The sequence below is a fragment of the Nymphalis io genome, chromosome 10, assembly GCF_905147045.1.
Source record: "Nymphalis io chromosome 10, ilAglIoxx1.1, whole genome shotgun sequence".
Lineage (NCBI taxonomy): Eukaryota > Metazoa > Arthropoda > Insecta > Lepidoptera > Nymphalidae > Nymphalis > Nymphalis io.
In genome coordinates, this window is record NC_065897.1 from 8,131,935 (window position 1) to 8,154,937 (window position 23,003).

The 23,003-nt window shown below is 32.2% G+C and overlaps 1 protein-coding gene across 2 annotated transcripts; it reads left to right on the forward strand.

Annotated features, from left to right (window-relative positions):
- Window positions 1-94: 94 nt before the first annotated feature.
- On the forward strand, window positions 95-22,385 carry LOC126771061 (A-kinase anchor protein 200). Of its 2 annotated transcripts, none has more exons than XM_050490746.1 (7): window positions 95-233; window positions 7,020-7,203; window positions 7,824-8,018; window positions 9,108-9,230; window positions 18,214-18,588; window positions 20,154-20,231; window positions 20,321-22,385. In XM_050490746.1, the coding sequence occupies exons 2-7, from the start codon at window positions 7,033-7,035 to the stop codon at window positions 20,351-20,353; spliced, it is 975 nt and encodes a 324-aa protein (XP_050346703.1). In that variant the 5' UTR covers window positions 95-233; window positions 7,020-7,032; the 3' UTR covers window positions 20,354-22,385. The 2 variants fall into 2 exon arrangements, with proteins under 2 accessions (XP_050346703.1, XP_050346704.1); XM_050490747.1 differs by having other exon boundaries at window positions 122-154.
- Window positions 22,386-23,003: the final 618 nt, after the last annotated feature.

The following is a 23,003-nucleotide window of genomic DNA, read 5'->3' on the forward strand; positions in this document are numbered from 1 at the left end:
AATGCGTTATTACTTTTTTGAATGTTGCCAGTACGTAAGACTTATGTTGGCTATACTGAAGCGTCTTAATTCTACCAACCAATAGCAGACTTTCAATTTTGAATTTGTTCTCAGTGGGTGGAGATTTCGTCTTGTCGCCATATTGTGAATGCCTGTAAGTGCTGAAAGTGAATAAATTTTATAATTTTAGTGTAAATTCCTTGTCTTCATATTTTGGATTTAAAAGTCTAAAGGTAAGAATAAAATAAGGTTAAGTTTTTGTCATAAGTTTATAAATTATGATAGTTTATAAAATGATTATGAATGTTTTATAAAAGATGCCGGCGGTTTGATATGGTCGAACGTTGATTTAAAATAATACGTTTTAGCATTTTCTTAAATTAGATAGTCATCGCTCTGTCAAAGAAAAAAGTAAATTTTGCCTAAAAAAACATAATATATTGAAAATTTTATTAATTATTGTATATACAATATTGATTATATTTTGAAACACGCTTCACTAGTTTACATTTTCAACTTAATCATTGCTAAATCATTTCTAAGAATTAAATAAATTAATGTAAAATAATCAATTTTTTAACTCTGTTATACAACTCTCTGGAGATCAATACTCTTTTTATTTCACACCAAATGCATTTTTCCGGGTAAACCATTCTTCGTGCATTCACTAATCGAATCCAACGATGAATCATCAATGTAACTGAACTGACAATCTCTAAACAAAGGTTTTTGCTGCTATTTCTTTATAACTAAGGTATTTATAAGGTTTTTTAAAAACATTTTTTTTCTAGCTACTCTTGGAGTACTACAACATTGTTAGTTTTATTTTTTTACAAAAAAAATTAAGTAACAATCATTGCTTCCTCTTAAAATTTGAAGGGGTTTAGAGTCTTTCAAACACAAAAGTTATTATTATTACAAAATTGCTAAACACATGTGGACCAATTCACATATATGACATAGACACACCCATGCCACTGCTTCCATTATAAATTTTACACACTAAACATTTCGTTTTTAAATTTAAACTTGGATTCTTTACTGTGTAAGTTTCTTTATGTAATATTTCATTAAACTAAAAAAATGTATTTAACTAAAAGCTAGTTTTAATATATTTCCTTAATAAAAAATCAAATGACAATAACATTTTTAAATAAATTGATTTATTTAAACAATCTTACAAAACAATAACTATTTCAGAATTTATTTCATACTGACTTCAAATATTTATAACATCATTGTTTCAAACTTACAAGTTTGTTACAAAGCATATAAACTAAAAAAAGCAAATCTATTTTATTTATATATTCAGAAATACAAATAAATGAGATAATTATATGCGTTAGAATACCGTAAAATTGTAACTAAACACTATAAATCTATGTTTTACAATACATTTGTTTAAAGAAATTTGAAAGAAGAATTTTAAAAAAAGTTTTTTTATTATTTTAGTTATATTTTGTCAAGGTGATTTTGGAGCCATTGTTACAGGCTAAGCTGTGAACAAAGGTATCTTAGTAGACACAGTATTCTAAACATAGTAATAAATAAGTAAGCAAGTTTTGTGATTATATTTAATTTTGTTTTTGTTTTAATGTTTGTAATAACATTTTACCGAAACGAATATTCGTTAGAATTTAGCGCGTTACGCATATTGTAAAATTGAAAATCTGCATTTTTCGCGCATTGAAGCGTCATTAGCATCGCATGCTTTAAATAACGAAAGACATTGACTGGTAAAAAGAGGTCGAATATTTGGATATTTTTTCGCAATAATCAAGATTTTAGTGATTTTGTAAAATAATACAAGATGCGGTTTGAATAAAAAGTTTCAACTGCTTTTAAAGCTTTAAGCAACCAGAAAAATGTGATACACATAACAATAATGAAGAGAAGTAAATGTGCTTCAAATCGAAACAAATATATAACACTAAGAATATTGACAATTTTTTACAAGAATATTCGTTATGGCACTATTTTATTGCGAATACATAGTTGAAAAAACAAACGGATTATTCAACATTACGCGAATATTCAGTCTGTTACAATTGTAAATATAGGTTTGTATTAATTTAGTACCTGGGTGACTGAGCGAAGCTCTGTTCTCATAATAATTAATTACTTTATTTCTAGCTCATTTAAAAATATAACGAATTCGTTATTTGAAACTAATTTTATTAAATATTTATCAACTTAGCTTTCATAAATGATTTTTGTTGCATTCAAATTTATAATTGTAATTATCTACATAGCTTAATAATGGCCAAACTCATAGCGTCTGTATGCAAAATGTATTCGAGACACTGTTTAAAATAAGTCTATGAAGCGAGATCAGGGTATAATCTGTCTGAGGACGTTATGAGCCTTAAAGATAGTCTTCAGGCGCATGTTTATATCGCTCTTAAATATAATCACGGTCGAGTAGTAGAGTTGTTGAACTTGAATATGTTGAAGTCAAGGTCGTATTCCAGCATTGTAAAATAAAATATAAAAAAACCAGCCTAAGTGCCTCCTATTGTTACATCGACGATAAGTTCGGGATGACGACAAAAAGTTAAACTAGAGAGGGAAGGACAGAGGTCGTTCACCCAGTAGCGTGATGTTAGTTGATATGATGCAGTGCCTTTACTCTCGCCCATGTTAAACAAACGTAATACTACTATTTGAGGTTTTTTATTGGGAAACAAGACTTAACAAGTTACGCTTTGTTTACGTGTGTTCTATTTATTGTAATGAAAACAATATATATATAACGATAGGTGTTATATCCACAAATAATGTAAAGAACTGCAAAAATATATCTTTCTTTGTTGTTGCCGTTTATTTTTATTGTACATCTGGCAAATATTCTTGTCTGAGATGAATTCATTGAATCACCAAAGATAAAGGATCAAGTGTGTAATGTAACGACTGAAACAGAACAAAGTATTTTATTCCATACGAATTAACGTTCCTGACGTTAATTCAATACTTAAAATTATATATAATATATATAATAATAATAATATATATAATAATAATAATATATATACCTTCTCCTCAAAAAGGGAGAGGAGGTCTTAGCCCAGCAGTGGGACATTCACAGACTGTTACTTTAATATATATGGTATTATTGTAAGAAGTGTTTTTAAATATTGTTGTCGCAACTTTGATTGACTATTCCTAATTAAATTGGATAACACAAATCGTAGTTTATCTACAAAAAAAAGTAGATAAAGTTGTCTTCTAACTTAGTAACTCAAGATAGGAAAACCATAATTCAAATGCGCGATTTATCTGTACTGCGATTTGGAGATTTGAAATTTCTTTAATATAGAAATTTAGTAATATCGATTGAATATTTATCGAGATAAAAAGGAAAAAAAACCTTTGAACTCTTTCTACATACATTTTCATGACTTTACATATGTACATTTATATGAATAGGTTAAATCTATATGAACAGTTATTTACAACAATACACTCGATTGTTCGTTTTTTGCCTGATATTGTGCCATTTTTATTTTGCGGTTAATCATCAACTCCTGCTTTCAACAGCTGAAAAAACAATGAGTTGAATAAAGATAAAAGTTAAATGAATGAAATTGTCATTTATGACAGTAATTATTTCGCGACGCGAAAGGTTTGATCAAATATCGAAAGGATTTATCTCTTTAATTCTAGATAAAAGTACTTTTGTTTGATATATATTTTACAACAGTAAACGTTCAAAAACTATTATAAACTTTAAAATAAATTACAATTAAAAGTTTGAAGAAAATGGGTGTAATAAATAAAACTAACTTGGAAATAGAAGGATATTTTTGTAGGCTGTGTCAAATAACATTAATTACAGTAAAATGTAAATAAAAGTTAACTTCAAAATGCGTAACAAAGATATTTGTAAACTGCCTAAAATTTTTTTTTTTATCTTTTTTATGACTTTTTATATACATTATAATACTTTACTGGTGGTAGAGCTTTGTGCAAGCTCGTCTGGGTAGGTACCACCCACTCATCAGATATTCTACCGCAAAACAGCAGTACTTGTTATTGTTGTGTTCCGGTTTGAAGGGTGAGTGAGCCAGTGTAATTACAGGCACAAGGGACATAAAATCTTAGTTCCCAAGGTTGGTTATATAAGCGACACGCATTGGCTATATAAGCGATGGTTGACATTACTTACAATGCCAATGTCTAAGAGCGTTTGGTGACCACTTACCATCAGGTGGCCCATATGCTCGTCCGCCTTCCTATTCTATAAAAAAAAAAAAAAAACTGTATATGTATAACCATGCGTAATAAATATACACTTGTGACTAAATATGCATGGATAAATTCGATGCAATTGAATAAATCAAAAAACAAGTATTCTGCCATAAGAACAAAACTAAAAGTTGACTACAATAAAGCACGAGTAATTATTAAAATTGTATAAACTATACATTTTGATAATCTCAACTCGGTGCATATATCGTTTTTTTGATTGGTGTACTATGCAAGTCATATCGGCCATGTTGGGTTTAACTAACGACACCTCATTTGTCAGAAAACGATAAATAGCTCTGGAGCTACACGGAAACAGATATTTTAGATGAAACTATTATATAAAATGCCTATATCATAACCCTTCTTTTTGACTTCATATGTTCGATGATAAAACTTAACATAACAATATGAATCCGAAAGTAAGTTTATCTATTTATTTGTTGCGCTTTCACGTCTTAACTACTCGACGAATCGTCATGATTTTTTGTCAGGGGTATGAAAAGCGACATGGAGTACCTAAAACCTCCCCCCTCACATGCGGGAAAAGTCACGGCTAGAAACTAGTTGAATATATATTTAGATAACGTATGATTGTAGAATTAAACAATTCTAGTTTTCTTAATTCGTAAGTAATTTTTAAGATCAAATAAATACCGTTACTTTGTAATAATTGATATCAATTATATGTTTGACGGGCCGGTTGGCGTGGTTGGTAGATACTGTCTTTCACGCCGAAGGTTCTGGTTCCCACCCAGAACAGACATTTGTGTGCATGAACATGAATTACTGGTGGTAGAACTTTGTGCAAGCTCGTCTGGGTAGGTACCACCTACTCATCAGATATTATACCGCAAAACAGCAGTACTTGGTATTGTTGTGTTTCGGTTTGAAGGGTGAGTGAGCCAGTGTAATTACAGGCACAAGGAACATAAAATCTTAGTTCCCAAGGTTGGTGGCGCATTGGTGATGTAAGCGATGGTTAACATTTCTTACAATGCCAATGTCTATGGGCGTTGGTGACCACTTACCATCAGGTGGCCCATATGCTCGTCCGCCTTCCTATTCTATAAAAAAAAATGAACATGTCTGTTTGTCCTGAGTCTGGGTGTAATTATCTATATAAGTATGTATTTACAAAAGAAAAATAGTATATGTAGTATATCGGTTGTCTAGTTTCCATAGTACAAGCTCTGCTTAGTTTGGGATTATTTTGCTGTGTGTGAATAATGTCCCAGGATATTATTAGTATTTATTTTACATGTCTTGACTATAAGTATCTATGAAACATAGACATATAAAACAATTGGTTGTAGGGTAGACACATCTAGCGCTCGTATACTATGGGACAGTCAAGCGAGCGGTTGCATCTTGATACTATTTCGGTCGTTAACATTTATTTTGAGTTTTGTTCCCAGCACCCTGACCTATTGACGATTCTATAATCAGCTTTATTAGCTCTTGTTCTGCCCTATCTATTTTCATCTAACGGAGATATCGTTGACATTTGTTTTTATATTATAGACACCACACGGACTCGGTAGCTCTATTTTAAAAACAAAAAAATCTACCATTATTTTGTATGTTGCGATTTACCCTAAAAAGTTAATTTATTTGAAAATCTCAAATAGTTATATGTCGTTTGTGTTTATATATTTTGTGTGCAAAGTTCACATTTAAAGATAAAATCTAAGATTTCAAATACTCCGGTAATTGCATAGGCTCACTCAATCTACAAACCGGACACGGTTACACCAACACGATGAACACGATAAAGAGTATTATTAATGTTTGACGATTTGGAATAATTGACAAGTGGGTGACCAAACATGACCTCAACCTACCGGTCCTGCAACTGGGCTTGCTACCAATTTACGCTCCGATGTTAGACTATAAGCTGTTTTTTAAGCTTATAATAATTAATACTTTTTATTCCAATTAGTACGAACTTACTCAAATATACATAATATCAAATTTGCAACCATAATTTTTATTAAGAATGAAGTCGTTAAAAACCTTCTCAAAAAGTATATTTTGTTAGACTTCATCAAGAGGATGCCTTAGCCCAGCTTTGGGACAATTATAGGCTGCATAAAAGTACTAATAAAAGTAAAGTATTACTTTTATTAATAATAATAATAATGTCCTCCAGACCGATTTCGGCCACGGCGGCCAATCTCAAGAGAGATTATCCAACTACGCAGGAGATATTTTAGTGCACAAGTGTGTGCGCAAACACAGGTGCACTCTCTATTCCTTAACTCTCATAATCCGATGGGACGGAAATCCGACACGACCGGAAAGAGTTCAGGCGCAGGACCAACGGCTTTACGTGCTTTCCGACGCACGGGAGTGTTCACACTTCCAACTTCCAGACTCCGGGCTGTTACTGAGAATTTTTCTGACAGAAAAACCCAATAACTTTTTATTGGCCCGACCTGGGAATTGAACCCAGGACCTCCGGGTCTGCGGCCTTATATCAAGCCACTAGACCAACGAGGCGGTTATTATTTATTATTATTATTACTTTTATTATTGTCTGTTTGTTGTTATAAAACTACAATAGCTGTTCTTATGGATAAATCCATATTATTCATATTTATTAGAATGCGGTGTATGTTACATTTGAAATATAAGTCATGCGGTTAGTCAGTGATATTAGTCGTGTTGAATTCAATAAATACGTTATATATGTAACATATTGCCTTTCAACTAATATCGCAATAGATAAAAAGTAATCCCCCAAAATCATAAACTTAATTGTTTTAAACCAGGCTATCAGCTAGTATGGGTGCTAAGCAGAGTAAGCGCTCGGTGGACATTAGTGGTAAGGAGGCAGAAGGAGCAGGCGAGGTGGCGGCTGCGGGCGCGGGAGGCGAGGGGCGCGTCGAGCAACTCGCCGACGCAGATGCGCTAAAGCCGCAACTCAACGGCGATGCACACATACACGAACCTTCGGTAAGCTCGCTACAATGTGCATGTTTACCTTATAGCGGAGAGAGTAGCGGCCCCACGACCCGCTTCGATGACTCCGAATCAAAAAGATATTGATACTCACGTATATGTATATGCCAGTCGATAATTACGTTTAATTTGTTAAACATTATTATTAACATCATCATTAAATCATTCATTAAAATAAATAATTTGATATGCTTTTGTGAACCAATAATAACTCCCATGGAGATCAAATAGAATATAAGTCTTTCATGAATTTAATGCATCTTTAGTTACGTAAATTGTTGCTCATCACCACCAATGTGTAATATACATATAATACAAGCGATTAACCATAACAATTAAACCATGGGGGCACCTAAATATTACAATAGAATTTTTATTATTCGACAATTCACTGACCCGCATACAAAGTTACCCTTATTGAAGCTTCGTTACCATACCCTAAAATAATCACGAAAGAATTTAGTTATGAGTATTATTTGTGCTGGTGGCATTGTTATAGATAAGGGTTCGTTATATTAGTAATGGTATGCGACGTTTACCTTTTTAAGATTGCAATAACGGAATGTTAAGTAAGACATACCGAACTCGTCACTTCATCCGGTTATATATTATAGGACAAAGAAAAGCAACTCGATAGTGGAACACCGGAAAATGAAAAGGATGCGACTACCGAAAAAGAGGGTAAGGAACAAGAGGAAGAGAAAGAGAAAGAATCGACTCCGGTAACAAACGGAGACGCCGAGCAGAAGGAAGAGAACGGAGAATCTACGCCATTGCCAGACGACGGCAAGAAACCCAAGAAGGAAAAGGTAAATATCATGTTGTGTAGGGGAAGTGCGATTTGAGGGAATCAAAATATATCTTCGTAAGAAATAAGCCATACGACTGAGTTGTGTGTAATATGTGTGTTTTATTTGATGCTTTAAAACTCGTTGCTTTATTATTTTAGTATCATTTATAATAAGATGTTTAGTCTAGGACGATATAGTAAAGGAAATTAGGTTGTGAAAACCTTTAAATATCTAGTGTAATAAATAGTGTAACGAGTCTTGAGATTGTTGCTTAATATTTAAAAAAAATACTAGTTTCCGTCCGCAGCCTCGCCGGCGTGTAAGGGGGGGGGGGAGGTCATCTCAAACAGACAGATTTGCCTCACATTTCAAATATTAATGTAGATAAAAATGTAAACAATTCTTGCTACCAATAAAACATTACACCAAATATGTTACATAAGTTTGTAATATTTCCATTTCTATAGTAATCTATGACTATATATGATAATTATTTATATTCGAAACGAATTTAGATGTTTTTTAGTAAAATAAATCAGTAGAGTATAATATGATTTATCATTCTTCATTCTTAAATGTTTTAACAAATGGTATATGTTTAAAATGATAGAGTTACGTAGTTATTTACTCAAATAAAAACAATACTATCATATTTACGCTACAACAAAGCCGTTATGTTACGATTTTCATGAGCACAGTCTATTGATATTAATTATAAACTCTTTTAACCGTATGAACGACTAACTTTAATTAATTTTATTTGACCTTTCAGTCGAGCTCAGCCGTTGTTTGTTGGTTTATTTTTGTGCGGCTCTAACAATAAGCTCGTGTTTCCTATTACAATTATTTCGATACTAAATTATTTATTGATTACTTATAACACGCGATCTTGAAATTAGTTTTACCTTAACTGTTTAATCCGGAATGGCGAGTGGATCGAACTCGTGTATCTTAACCGACGATCGTGGATTTAAATCCAGGCAAGCGAAATCGAATTTTACATATTTTTATTCATATCCTGCGCAGCTGTAAAGAAATCATCGTATTTCCTCCAACCAGCACCACCAGGTTATAACTCTACTGTAACGGTGTGAATGTTATTAACAGGTCAAGAAGAAATGGTCGTTGAGATCGATAAGCTTCAGCCGAAAGGACAAACCGAAACAGGAGAAGAAACAGAAAGAGGAAGAGCTCAAAGCGAATGGTGAACCCGAAAAAGTACCCGAGGAGGTGAGTTGTGACAACCGTTAAATATAATTGTAGTTCACAATACTAACAATGTTGTATATTATTTGAGTTCGCTTAACACTAGTAACTATTGATAAGCGGTATTTTAATCAAATTAAGTGTATTTTTTTTATATAAAAATGGAAATGGAAGCAACATCGGTACCTAAACAAGGTTTTTTTTTTTTAATTCGGTAGTAATAAAGAAATAATTAGAGAAATAGGAGTAGACTTTCATCAGTATATTGTGCAAAAGTAAAATTAACCGTTTGATGTGTTTTATTTTTATTATTGCTTTATAGCTTGGTCCAGTAGGCTTGAAACTGAAAGATGTTGATGAGCAGACTTAGTGTTAGTAGGAGGAGGGTCGCTCGCCACGAGACGCTGATCTTATTAAAACAGTTCTACAATTGTGTTCTCTTGCACAATGGCTACTAACACTGACTACACAATAATCACTAATCAACACTGAGCAGTGTTGATTAGTGGTTATCAATGATCATACTATAATCAATAACTTTCTACTTCGTACTACATCTTATTCGTATTCCGTCAACGCGGTCGCTACACAATGCAGTGAAGGCGGCGAACACTCGCCCCTCGGTTGCCGACCATCCATTATTGTACTGACTTGGCCTACTTTCAAGGCGCGAACTCTGTTTATACTCTGATGTGTTGTTTAATATTATATTTGTTAACATGTGGCCGTAATTGAACCTTAAAATTGTTTTGATAATTATTCGAGTCATTGACCTAGCCGGAGAAACTGCCAGACGATGTGAAATCACATATACATTGCAAATAATCAACGCGTTTTATAGATTGTACGAAATTAAATGTATTAACAAACAAAAATGATTCATAAAAGTTTATAACGAGTTTACGATCGTTTTGGTATTGAGTATATAGCAATACTACTTAATAATTGTCTCTGATCGCTTTAATATTTTTCATTTCGAATTTAACCTTGTGGCTTGACCGGGTGGAAAACGGCGATTTCTATGACAAGAATCTATTGCGACGTAGCTAGTGCATTGCACCCAAACCGGAGCGACGTGAAGAACAATGCACATTATAATTCAAAGTGGTGTTATATCCGCGCCAACCAAACGTGAGCCGACATTGTCTACCGACTGTATCGACGTATCATGCCATTACAGATACTAATTCATTGACGACAAACGACTCCATACTATATATCATATACCGTAGCCAGATTATAAAATCATGCATCGCGTTCTTTATTAGAATTACGAGAACTTGATTGATTAGTTCATTGTTAAAATTTACAAATCAAGGGGAATAATCGGACAAAAAGTTGCGAAGTTTATTTTTTAATTTAAATTATACTATAAGAAAGGCAGACGACCCAATGTCACAACCAGAGGTTATAAGTGGGGTCAATAAAAAAAAAAGTAATAAGGGTCACCGTTGCCGGAGAAGTTGACTATATATGATATAATGACTATTTCTTCCGTTTCGTACACCGTCAATCCTGAGATGCTTGTGTCTAATTACACAACCGCAAAACATTAACACAAGGTACATACATAGTTAAGGCGATAGAATAACTTATGAGTGGGTGGTGTCTACCCAGACGAGCTTTGTACAAAGCTTTTACCAATACTCTGCAAAAGTTCAAATTTAATTAGATTAAAATGACGTATCTATTAGAAATGCTATTATTATCTTAATTACATGAGGGAAATTACTAAATTTAATAAAAGCTACATAAAATATCTTAAAAAGGTAAGTCTGTGTATGTTGTTAGCTTCAATCTGCTTAAGACCGATCAAGCGCACCACGTGTTTGTTGTAGGGTCATTAACTCTGATCTCCCACCAAGAGATTTTGATACTTTCATCGATAACTAATCTTTACAATTATAGTATATTTATACAAAATTAACTGTTGCTTTAATTTTTAAAAACTTAGTTTGGTCGTGTATTTTAGTGAAATATAATATTAGTTTATAGGATATAACATGGGTTGTCTGAAGTAAATCGGTTCCTTGCTTAGCATTCAAACTTGTTTGTGCAAAATAAAATTAGTAGTCCGTGGCAGGTTTTCCGAGGCCTGCAGTGGGCGCATGAACCGAAGGCCGACTCTTAGATTGGTTAACATTATTGCTTTTTATTACTTGTCGTTAGATTTTCAGTTTTCATCGTCACCGATCTAATATATTACATGAGATATTAAAAAAAACTTTATACGGAAAAAAAGTTTCAGTACCATTTTAGATGTCTAAAATATTTTTAAAATAAACCACCACTATATACATTCATTAGCTATTCTTAATGGCATTCGATACCTAATGTCGCGAACAAAAAAAAAAAAACATCAGCCTGATATCTATAAATGGAACCAGTTTATATCGAGTCAGTGCGTATAGTATCGTGTAGACAATGGTATGCTTGTATTTGTAACGAATACTTGTATCAAAACTCGCTACCGGCAAAGTAACTTGAAGAGCGAAGAGTTCACGTTGCATGTTTACCAAATGGCCGACAGTACATCTATCGTATTTTGATAATACAGTCGCTGAATAGAGCTTTGGAATAACAAGGAAGGATTTCGTTTCCTTTGAATACGTGTCTTATTTTCTTGTGAGAATGTCGAGCTGTATCGTATTGTTTATTGTTCTAAATTGATTATTCCGATATAAGCGGCTCATTACAAATTAAATATAAAACGTTTAATGATAGTTTGTTATATTTTAAACAGCTTTATTTATTTATTAACAATACAAAAACATCCAATATACTACATTTACTATACATATAAATACATTTAGTATTTAATATTTCATAGTAATTATATGCCGTCTGTACAAATCATGTTTAATTTGTGTATATTTATAGTTGTGTCTGTAATCAATGTTCAGTTTCACATAAACTAGTTTTACTGGACTGGTTACGATCTTTATTTTTTAATATAATCATGGATCGACTTTAACGAACTTATGTAACGGAAGTTATTTTCGAATATTAAGATTATTATTTTTTATAGTATAGCTAGGCGGACGAGCAAATGGGCCACCTGATGGTAAATGGTCACCAACGCCCATAGACCAATCTCTATATCGAGAATAATGTCAATGCATTGTAAAATATGTTAACCATCGCTTACATCGCCCAAAGCGCCACCAACCGTTTTGCGGTAGAATATCTGATGAGTGGTACCTACCCAGACGAGCTTGCACAAAGCCCTACCATCAGTTAACTACTAGTGTTATAGCATAGCTTTTTTACTTGATTCAAGACGTCGACAGCATAAGAGCATAAGATTGTGAAAGGTTAAGTTGTTGTTTGAATATAAGGTTTTTTCAATATAATGATTCAATAAAAAAAAAACATGGATCTACAGGCACTTTTGTTATAGTTGGTTATGTTATAACTTTATAATTTGGAAGAATATATTTAAAGTATTAGAGCAATTGATAAAATATATGCTTGGTTTATTTACTAAATTCAAATCAAACAATCTGGATAAACCTCGGGATGAATTAAACCGAAGGTCGGGTCGAGTCGCATGTAGTTACAGTTGATATTTATAAAGGTTCTTTACGAAGTGAAGGTAACTGGATACGCATTCAGAGCGATTGGTGTAATCGGTGCCAAGACAGGGCGACAACCTCTGATAGCGAACTCGGACAACTATGAGTTGTATGATAGTGCGCCCGAGCCGGCCGAGATGCTACTGCTATCTCCACCGTTATTTATTGCCTATGCAAATTATACCCGTCCGCCGGTCACACGATGCTGTCTGCAATATGACCACTTATATCGTTAATATCATTTCTAAGGTTTCTCTTTTGGTTCCGAGTAAGCTTTCATTTGTACAAAAGCTAATTAATTAATTTAAAATAAATACGTATAACAAGGGCCGGGCCGTACGGTCCCGGTTATAGTTAGCATCTTTTTTGTTATTAATGTTAGGTACTGTTTTGCGTTTTCGTCAATGACTTTGTATATAGTTTGTATAAAAAAATAAGCTTCAGTGTCAAACAGTATCAATAGTTTTCTGAACTGGTATGCATGAAGACCTGAAATTACTAATCTGTTTATAAATTGTTTGCTTTAATCTTCGGCGATATGTGTATATTATTCATTTTATATAAAACAAGCAATCTAACCCGATATCGCTGTTTAGAAAGTTACCAAACAAAAGGACAGATGGGAAAAGCGACTTGATGCTATTTGAACATATTCGGGTATTGATTGGACTTTAGACTGACCACGACAGGTGCAACTCAATGTCGAACGTCGAAAAACGACGAGCAACATAAAACGAAAAAGGGTATGACTGCGGTCGAAACCCCGATATTTATAAAATACCTTCCAAAATAAGTACTTTCCTTTATTTTGCTGTTTAACACCACCAACTATTTGTACCTTTTTTTCAAAATCAACCTTTCTTTTTTGATTCGTTACCATTATATAAATATTTTGTTAGATAAATAAGCAAAGCTTTGTTTGCTTTGCTTTTTTATTTAAAAGCAGATGGCTTACACTAACAATTTCATTCCGAAAATGTAACCGTTTTTATAATTCATTCGATTAAATTGTATTCAAGCGCTAATTTTATAGTGTTCATTGAAATCTTCAAATGTGTAAAAAGGTCTGTATTAGCGATACTTGAACTTTTCTTTATAGGAGCCACAAACACGTGTTAGTCATGGTGTCGCGGGCCGCAAACAACGTATTTAGGTAATAATTTCTTAGGTTTCGGAAGTGTTACAACTTATATGAAACAACTATGAACGGATTTATCGAACGGTGTTAATAAAAACCTTTGAGAATTAGAATAGTTTAAAATAAAGTAAAATTTAGTGCGCAACCACAAAAGATCGGCGAGTCGCTAGCAGCCCGCGGGCCGCAGGTTGAGTACCGCTGCTCTCTATGTTACGGTTAAGACCGATGTTCAGTATCCTTCTAGACAAACAGAAAATCGAAGAGGCTGGAAATAAATAATAACAGTTTATGATACTTGAATAATTTCTAACGTTATGAGACAATGATCAAATCAATTATATTCTCAATGCTGCAATTCTTATCAGCTCCCTAATTACTAGTAAGGTACTTAATACCTATACTTTTAATATTACTTTGAAAGTAAGTCCATTTAGCCAGCGAGGGTTTTTTAATATTTTGATATTTCAAAAACAATTTCGTAGTAGTGTAGAATGTAGCGTGAAATCTTTATTCTATACTAACCTTCCGTTCTATTATGATATTGCTGATTCATCGACTGTTAACCGTTATCGGAAAAGTAACCGCTCATTTGGAACATTGAATATTGAAATTAGCAAACATTTTCTCATTGTTAGTGACTCACTACATTCATACTCGTACATGCCAATTACCAAGAGTTTTAGTAATGCTCCGTTTTAAAAAATTAAAACATTTATTTTTGTCATTAAAATCGATAATTAAGTTCTTAAAAAAGTTGTTATCTAAAACTCGAAAGTACTGGTGGTAGAGCTTTGTGCAAGCTCGTCTGGGTAGGTACCACCCACTCATCAGATATTCTACCGCAAAACAGCAATACTTGATATTGTTGTGTTCCGGTTTGAAGGGTGAGTGAGCCAGTGTAATTACAGGCACAAGGGACATAAAATCTTAGTTCCCAAGGTTGGTGGCGCATTGGATATGTAAGCGATGGTTGACATTTCTTACAATGCCAATGTCTAAGAGCGTTGGTGACCACTTACCATCAGGTGGCCCATATGCTCGTCCGCCTTCCTATTCTATAAAAAAAAAAAAAAACTAAATGAAGGTAAAACAGAATAATTTGCATATTTAGTTCAAATAAACATATATTACGGTATCGGTATTTTATTGTTTGAAATGTAAGAAAATTGTCGAAGAGATTGTACCTAGGCCAAATAAAATAATATTTTACCGAATAATAATAAATATGATCGCCATTGTATTGTGCAATAAACTTTCACTATCCTTCTCCAACTATCTAGTAATATATAAATTGGTAAATAAATCTGTAGAATTTCTTAAACTAACTCAATTTACTTATTACTTATACTTAATTTATTTATACTTATTAATATAATTTTATTATGTAACTATTGAGTTACAAAGAGATCAACGAAATATGGTTTGTTTTTAAATCAATCGCTAACTGACTGTCCACTAACATAGCTTTATAACATTGCTTAACGAAGAAAGTTACTAACTTTATTACTATTCGCACATAAAAAGGAACATGAAAACGCGATTTACTCTGACTTTATCGACACACTTAATTATATGAATAATGTACAATCATACCATAGCGGCTGGGAACATCTGGAAACTAAAACCTAAATTGGTATAATAGCTCGTATCTACAGAACGTAAGAATAGAAATTATTGTTATTTTGTTTGTAAATATAACTACCGTTAAATTTTTTAAAACAATGTCGTGACATTGACTGACTCGATTTAAGCAACCAGTGATATAGAAAAAACAATTTATGTACATGAATCTGTTCAACAATGCCAGGTAGCTAGTTTCCTGTGCGTGCCGTTCGGATGTTTGCCGTACCATATATATTGTGTTCGTCTCGGACAATGATTTCGTTCATCGTTTCGACCTTTATTGTACACTACGCGCGGTTAAATGTTTTTAATTATTATAGATAGCTAAACAACCGTCAAAATAAATAACAAGTCGAATTAGCTTTTCATGTTTATTATCATTGTAACAATTATCAATATTATCTATATTACTAGTAATTGCTGTTTCTTTAAGATATTAATTAGGGTATAATAATTTTACGTAACGAATTGTTAAATATATGACGCATGTATGTATATATTATATATCTAGTTGGTCCCGGAAATATCGTTTAAATGCAATTATACTAAAAAGTTTTCCGGTCTGATTGACGCGTTGACAACTGTACAGGAAATCCTAGTATGGGAATGTGTGGATATATTTATTTAATTGTGCCGCAGCGAAGGTTCTAGCGACCGACACCCGCATAATCTTCATTGAGTAAATTTGAAACGAAATAACGTTAGCAATTAAACATTTGTTGGAATCATTCAAGTAGACATTAACTAATGTTTATTGATAGATTTAAATGTACAATATATACCAGGCTATATCATTGGAAGAAATACCAAACATATATTACAATTGCTTTTCTTTCCGAGATAACCGGCAACAATAAACAAGCATTACTTAATAGGAGTTATCTATTATAATATTGAATTAAAAAAATATATAAGAAGAAAAGGTACTATAATATAAATATTTTTAGTTGAGCATTGTTATTTAGTAATGAAAATAATATATATATGATTTAATAATTACACGTTACTACAATAAAACAGTGTCTATATTTTAAACATACACATTTGTGTTTCTATTAATTAAAAATATCGCACATTATTAAACCATGATTCATTCGAAGTCCATATAAACGAAGTGTTGCAAATAATAAGTTGACGAGCTACCGTTTTGTATACCTACGCGTAGTTATGTAGGGACGACAAAATCCCGTAATCTATTGTTATTTAAAGATCTCAGTATATATGAAACATGGACAAAAGAAACTAGTCATACAATTACAATTCAGATAACACAGTAAACGGTAATGTTATCTTTAAAAGTAAATAAGGAAAAAGGAATATTAACGGTGCAAGTATATTGCGATGATATAAATATCTTGCGAGAGGTCTCACCTCAAGTCTCGAGTCAAGGAGGTTAATGTATTATTTTTAAAATATATTGATTTTTTTTTAGTATTCTTATTTATTGAAAGATGTAAATTATGACAATAACGTCCACAAACCAATATTTTAAATTTTTTAATATTAATTATAAGCACAATTATAAAAATCATTATATTTACTTGGGATTTCTATATTTAAAAATACACAATTATAACCGATATACGATGTTTAATGGGATTCATGAGTAAAAAAAATATTAAATAATATTTGCCTTTTGTTATAACTTTGAAATCATAGTTGGTGTTTTTAGTCATATTAGTTTAGGAGTCACATCACAACGTTCGTTATACATTACATGATTCACTTGTCAATGACTAATTCCCTAGAAGTTTTTCTTAGTCATGACCTGAGAAAAATGCTTATATGAAAATAATATATCATTAAGTTTAGCGCTTGAATTCTATTTGCTTTTGATAATTTCGGCCATTAGGGGGATATAATATTTATAACAATATTACAATGGCATGACAAATGTGAGTAAACGCGAGCAAAAGTATAATTTAAGTCAGACTTGGAACTGTGTTATGTAAAGATAACTTTGTGTATAATTGTATCCATTTGTGCACGAGTGTTATAAAATAAATATAAATTTATATACTTTATATTAATCATTTATGTACACACATACATTGTGACTATAAGTAATATTGTTTATTTTGGAAATTAATAAAATAAAATATATTCGATTGATATTTTTAGACTGCAAATATTCACAACACCATTGACTTAAATTTTTTTTACAAGACATTTCATATAGATACAATAAAAGATTTTAAAATAAATATTTTGTGATAATAGTTTTGCGTTATATATATATATTTTAATATTTTATTCGTCGAATGAATTATAGTATAGTTACCTTTATTATCTGTAAGATAATATTACAGCTCATAAGCATTGAAGTGTAAAGATATATAAGTCTCCGATTACCAAACCTAACGCTATAAATGTTCTGGTCACATTGGTTACGTCCTCAGTCATTCAGTAAGCACGGTAAAGTCTTGTAAATATTACAAATAAAAATGGCAGACAGGAAGGTATTAAATTTTTTTGTACTATGTGTATAATTGATCGTACTTGATATTTTATAAACCGTTTTATTTCACAATATTATATTCGATAATTTTCTTCTGATGCTATATTTAAAGACGGCACACATCCAAATTCTAAACTAGTTTCGGTCTTTACTTATTAGATATATAATAATACATGAAATCTACGATAATAATTATATTTATATTATTTTCAGATTGCCGAAACACCTGACACAGAAAAAAATGATATCGTTAAAGAAGATAAAGCTGAAACAGAGATCAAAGAAGAAAGAACCCCTGAGACGCCTGTAACCGAACCGATTACAAATGGCAGCAGCACGCCTGAAACGCCAAAAGAAGAATCTCTTACTGCTGATGAGCCGATTGCCACAGTAATTGAAGAGAATGATAGGCCAGAGATACCTAAAGTTGAAGTGACAACGGAGAAAATCTCTGTCAATGGTCTCACCGCAGAAGAATCTAAAATTGAAACTCCTGTAGCAGTAGAAAGTGAGAATAGCAAACCTGAGGAACCAACTATCGAAAAGACTGAACCCGTTCCAGCTACTGAAATTCCTGTCATAAATGAGGTTTGTGTTGAAAAAATGCCTTTAATAGAGCCTACGCCTCCACCACTCCCCGCAAATCCTCCCCCTTCTTCGGTGGTTTCCTTTGCCGCTACCACTATGGCACCAGAATTGACAGATGCTTCGCTCGCCAATAATGCCGATATCATTCCAAATTCAACTCACAATGAGACATCCAAAACTCACACAGAAAATGAGACATCCGAAACTAACAAAGAAAAAACAGAAGCGGTATCTTCTGAAGTTGAAGTCGAGTCCCAAGCAAATGTAACTAATGCAGTTGATAAAATTGTAGAGACATCAGTCCCAATCACCGATACTTTAAACGAAACACTTTTAATCACTCCCTTATCCGATGTCCATTCTCAAAAGACTGAAGAAATTATTTCAAACGACATTTCTCATGATGATCATGTGAAACCTAATGTTCAAACTTCGTTAGTGGCGGACACTGATGTTACAAATAATGTCACCGACGAAATCGAAGATTCCGCTCAAAAAGTTGATGATAAAGTGCTTTGTGAGAATCAGAATCAGGCGGAACTTGTTTGTGATGTACAAGTAGATAATGATAAAATTAACACAAATGAGGAAAACCTAGAGAAGAGTGAAGAAGTCATAAAAAACAGTGATACAATTCCTGAAAATGTTCTAACCGATTCAAATGTAGACAATATCATAGATAATAATGACATTGAAAAAGAGAATCTTTTAAATGAATCGAAAACTTCTTTAGCGAAATTGGAAACAGTCGTAACTACCGACGCTGACAAGGTCATAATGAATGGTGACTCTAAATCAGCAGTCGACGATATTGCGGAATCAGTTAAACCGATCGTAACACCAGAAGATTCCATGCCTCCTTCACTATCGGAAGCGATGGAGTCGTTGCCGCAGGGTGGCGGAGACGTAGCCAGTAATGACGCGTCAGAGTCGTTCCCGTTACCGCCCAGTGAGCTCTGCCGCTCGGAGTCGGACATGTCGCCGCCCGACACGCCCGAGCCGCCCGCGGACACGCTACAGGTGAATACCGCCGGATAGTCTTGCTCTAGTAGAAGATTAGTATCTTATTTATGGAGGTTTTGACAATCCATTGAAAAATGTTGTAATTAGTTAATATCAAATTTTTCCAGCATGTGTGAACTGTCAATAACTGAAGAATATCTGGATCGTGACGTGTCGATGTTAATATTGCAGTCTTGATTTGCAGCTCGTCACCGCTCTCGTTGCTTTCCTTTCCTTTTCCTCTGCCTCTTATGCTTGAATATTTTTATAAACCCTTGCATGAAAACTAGCTTGTGCTAATATTAACTTGGATTAGATTATAATAAAATAGTTTTGCCGTATTGAACTATTGTAGTGAAAATTATATTTATTGTTTATTCACAAAGAATTTAAAACTTTTTTGTATTTGTTATAATTAAAAGTTAATTCGTTTTAGCTTTATTCAAATAATATTCGTTTATTTTGTAAATATTTTTAAAATTTAATTGACCTAATACACTTAAGGAATCGGGAGTATTTAATTGATACAATATAAATAATACCAAAATGTATCACAATTACAGGAAGTTCTTTCAACATCTGATAAGATGAAGGAACTAATCCCTGAGGTTCCCACTATACCAGAGCTGAAAACCGAAATTGTAAGTTTTTGATTTTCCAGATTGTCCAGTGTATGTATATTTAGCACACTAGTTGTAGTATTTATTAAAAAGCTTGTACTTTGTTTCAGGAGACGACGACCGATGTGGCGGTAGCTAATTAATAGCCGCTGAGTGAGTTTCACATACAACAGTCCACAAGACGTTTGTCTAAAAATGAGCCTTTAATTTATTTTCATTAAGTATCGCGGTGAGATATCGAACTAAGTTCGATTACAATTTATTACGTCAAATATGAGAATTTCAATTTTGAATAAGACCTTACTATCTAGAACGAGTATAGTTTAAGTTTAGCGTGCTTTGCTTTTGTTAAATTAAGGTTTTATATATATATATATATTAATTCGCTAGAATGACCTTTTACGATTATATACAATAACAAAGTTATATAGGCAGTATACGGTGCGATAAGTTGGTGCCATTATTACAGGGGTATTAGTTATGTCGTCTGGCGTGTGACTCGATCCTTAAGTACTTCGCAATTTCTATTTGCTCTTAGAAAAATTTTAAACATTTTTTAATATTCGTATGATAATTGGCATTCTTTTCAATTTAGAATATTGTGGTAGACATTACGAGCTCGAATATCGTATAGCATACAAAATTACTAGTACGTAAAAATAAAATTATCTAGTATATAATCATACGAGTTACAGTAATACTGATTACATTTTCAAGAAGGATTTTGAAACCATAACCCGATGTGAATGTATGTATTCGTTGTATAGTTAAATATCAATATATAACAAATACATGTTTAACTTGCCTCACATTCGATTGTGTTGCAGCTAAATACTAATATTGATAATTAAAAATGCGTTACTCGAAAAGTATAAAAATATTATAGGTTTTAATAATGATACACTATTATGTATATACGAATAATTACGTTTTCATAAACTTATTTTTCTTAAATCCTATCGTCGAATTGAAGTTGAAATTTGCATTTGTATATTGTTATAAGTGATATAAAAATTGATTTCATTTAATTCTTTAAGTATATTTTATGCACCTATGTTATTATTCTACTCCTTTAATTATAAGTTTTGTAAATTTGGATCTGAGCTCTCTTTCTAAATCGCACGTGTGAAATCAACTCCAGTATATTTAAGTTGCTCTTTCGCCTAGTGCGATATGGTATAAGATGTCAGGCATTTCGTAAAGAAATTGTGTTACATTATACATTTAGACGTGGATATAAAAAAAAAAAATTGGACTTAATATTCAGTGGCCAATTTTTCGATTAATGTATACATTTTTATGCATATACAAACATACAATCAATTATATGTACTATTTAGATGTGTAGTATTTGTAACGATTTAGAGAAAGCAGTGGGTATTGCTGCTATTAGTAGTTAATTATTTCACACTTATACATACAATTAGACTACCTACGTAAGGTTTTATATTACTGTCATTTGTCGTATTGTGTCCAACAAAATGATTTCCTAAACATTTTTGTAATTTTATACATTTTTTATAAAATTTGAAGTGACACATCTGCATGAATGGAGGACGGAAATACTTCCTAACATATTAGCAGTTAATACAAGTGAGACATTCCATATCAAATCTATTTCTAAACGATACCTGAACCTGCCGTCGTAGACTAAACTGTTAAATATCTTCGAATCCGCTAAATTTTATCAAAAATACCATTTGTTTCGGTTGCATTCCTAGTTAATGGACTGGTATCATAGACGAAATTTTTTATAGGCTGACGGGTGATTTACGTATTAATATCAATAGGCAACTAGTTTTTAGAATTTATAAAAAAAACTAACCTAGAGATTATTTTTTAGAAATTACGTTCGCTCAAAATTATTAGTAGTAAGTTAGCGGAAAGCACAAATTCTCAAAAATCAATCCCATCGACTCTTCATTCACGTTTATATATTCACGTATATGTATTTATAATGCAGAAGTGCCAATTCGAAGTATGTATATTTTATTATAATGCTAAAATATTATTTAGTTATGTTGTCTGCTCATTTTACTATTATATTGTACCTAAAATAAATAGAAATTTAAAATTTGTATTCATTAAACATTTATATAAATATTTTTAAGTTCTATTTTACCGAAATTTAATCTTGATGTGTGAATGTCTCTAATCAATAAAATTTAAAATAAATATCAGATTTTTATTTCCATCATGATTCCTCTTGAAAAAATATATAACACAAAGCACGACTTCAGGTGAACCGAAAAACGAATAATAACAGTTGAATGAATCGCGATTTTAATGTAAAACCGATAATTAACAAGAAATTAAATTATGTGATTTTTTAACCATGATATATATCGGTTAGAACGAAGTCCCACAGAAATTCTTTAATTATTATAATCGTTCAGATGTCCGATTAAAAAGTATGTATGTAAAAAATTTTGTTTTTTTTTTCTGTGCGCTCAAAGAAACAAACTTATTGTCCATTACGTAACGACCCGTTATATTTTTTAGCATGTAAACTGTTCACGTCGTAATTGTAAAGGTAAAAAACCAAGAATTTGAGATGCTATGACTTCTTGGCGAAGTTAACATCTCATTTTTGGAAAGCGCAGTTATCGTCGGAACTTATTAAAACAAATCAAGACCTAGAACTACGCTGGATGCCATTAAAACAAATTTATTTGTGAGATGTTACTCCTCTCACATGTCAATTTGATTATTTTGCCACAATTTTGCTTTGTCATCTAATATATATAAATCTCGTGTCACGGTGTTTGTGATCGAGCTCCTCCGAAACGGCTC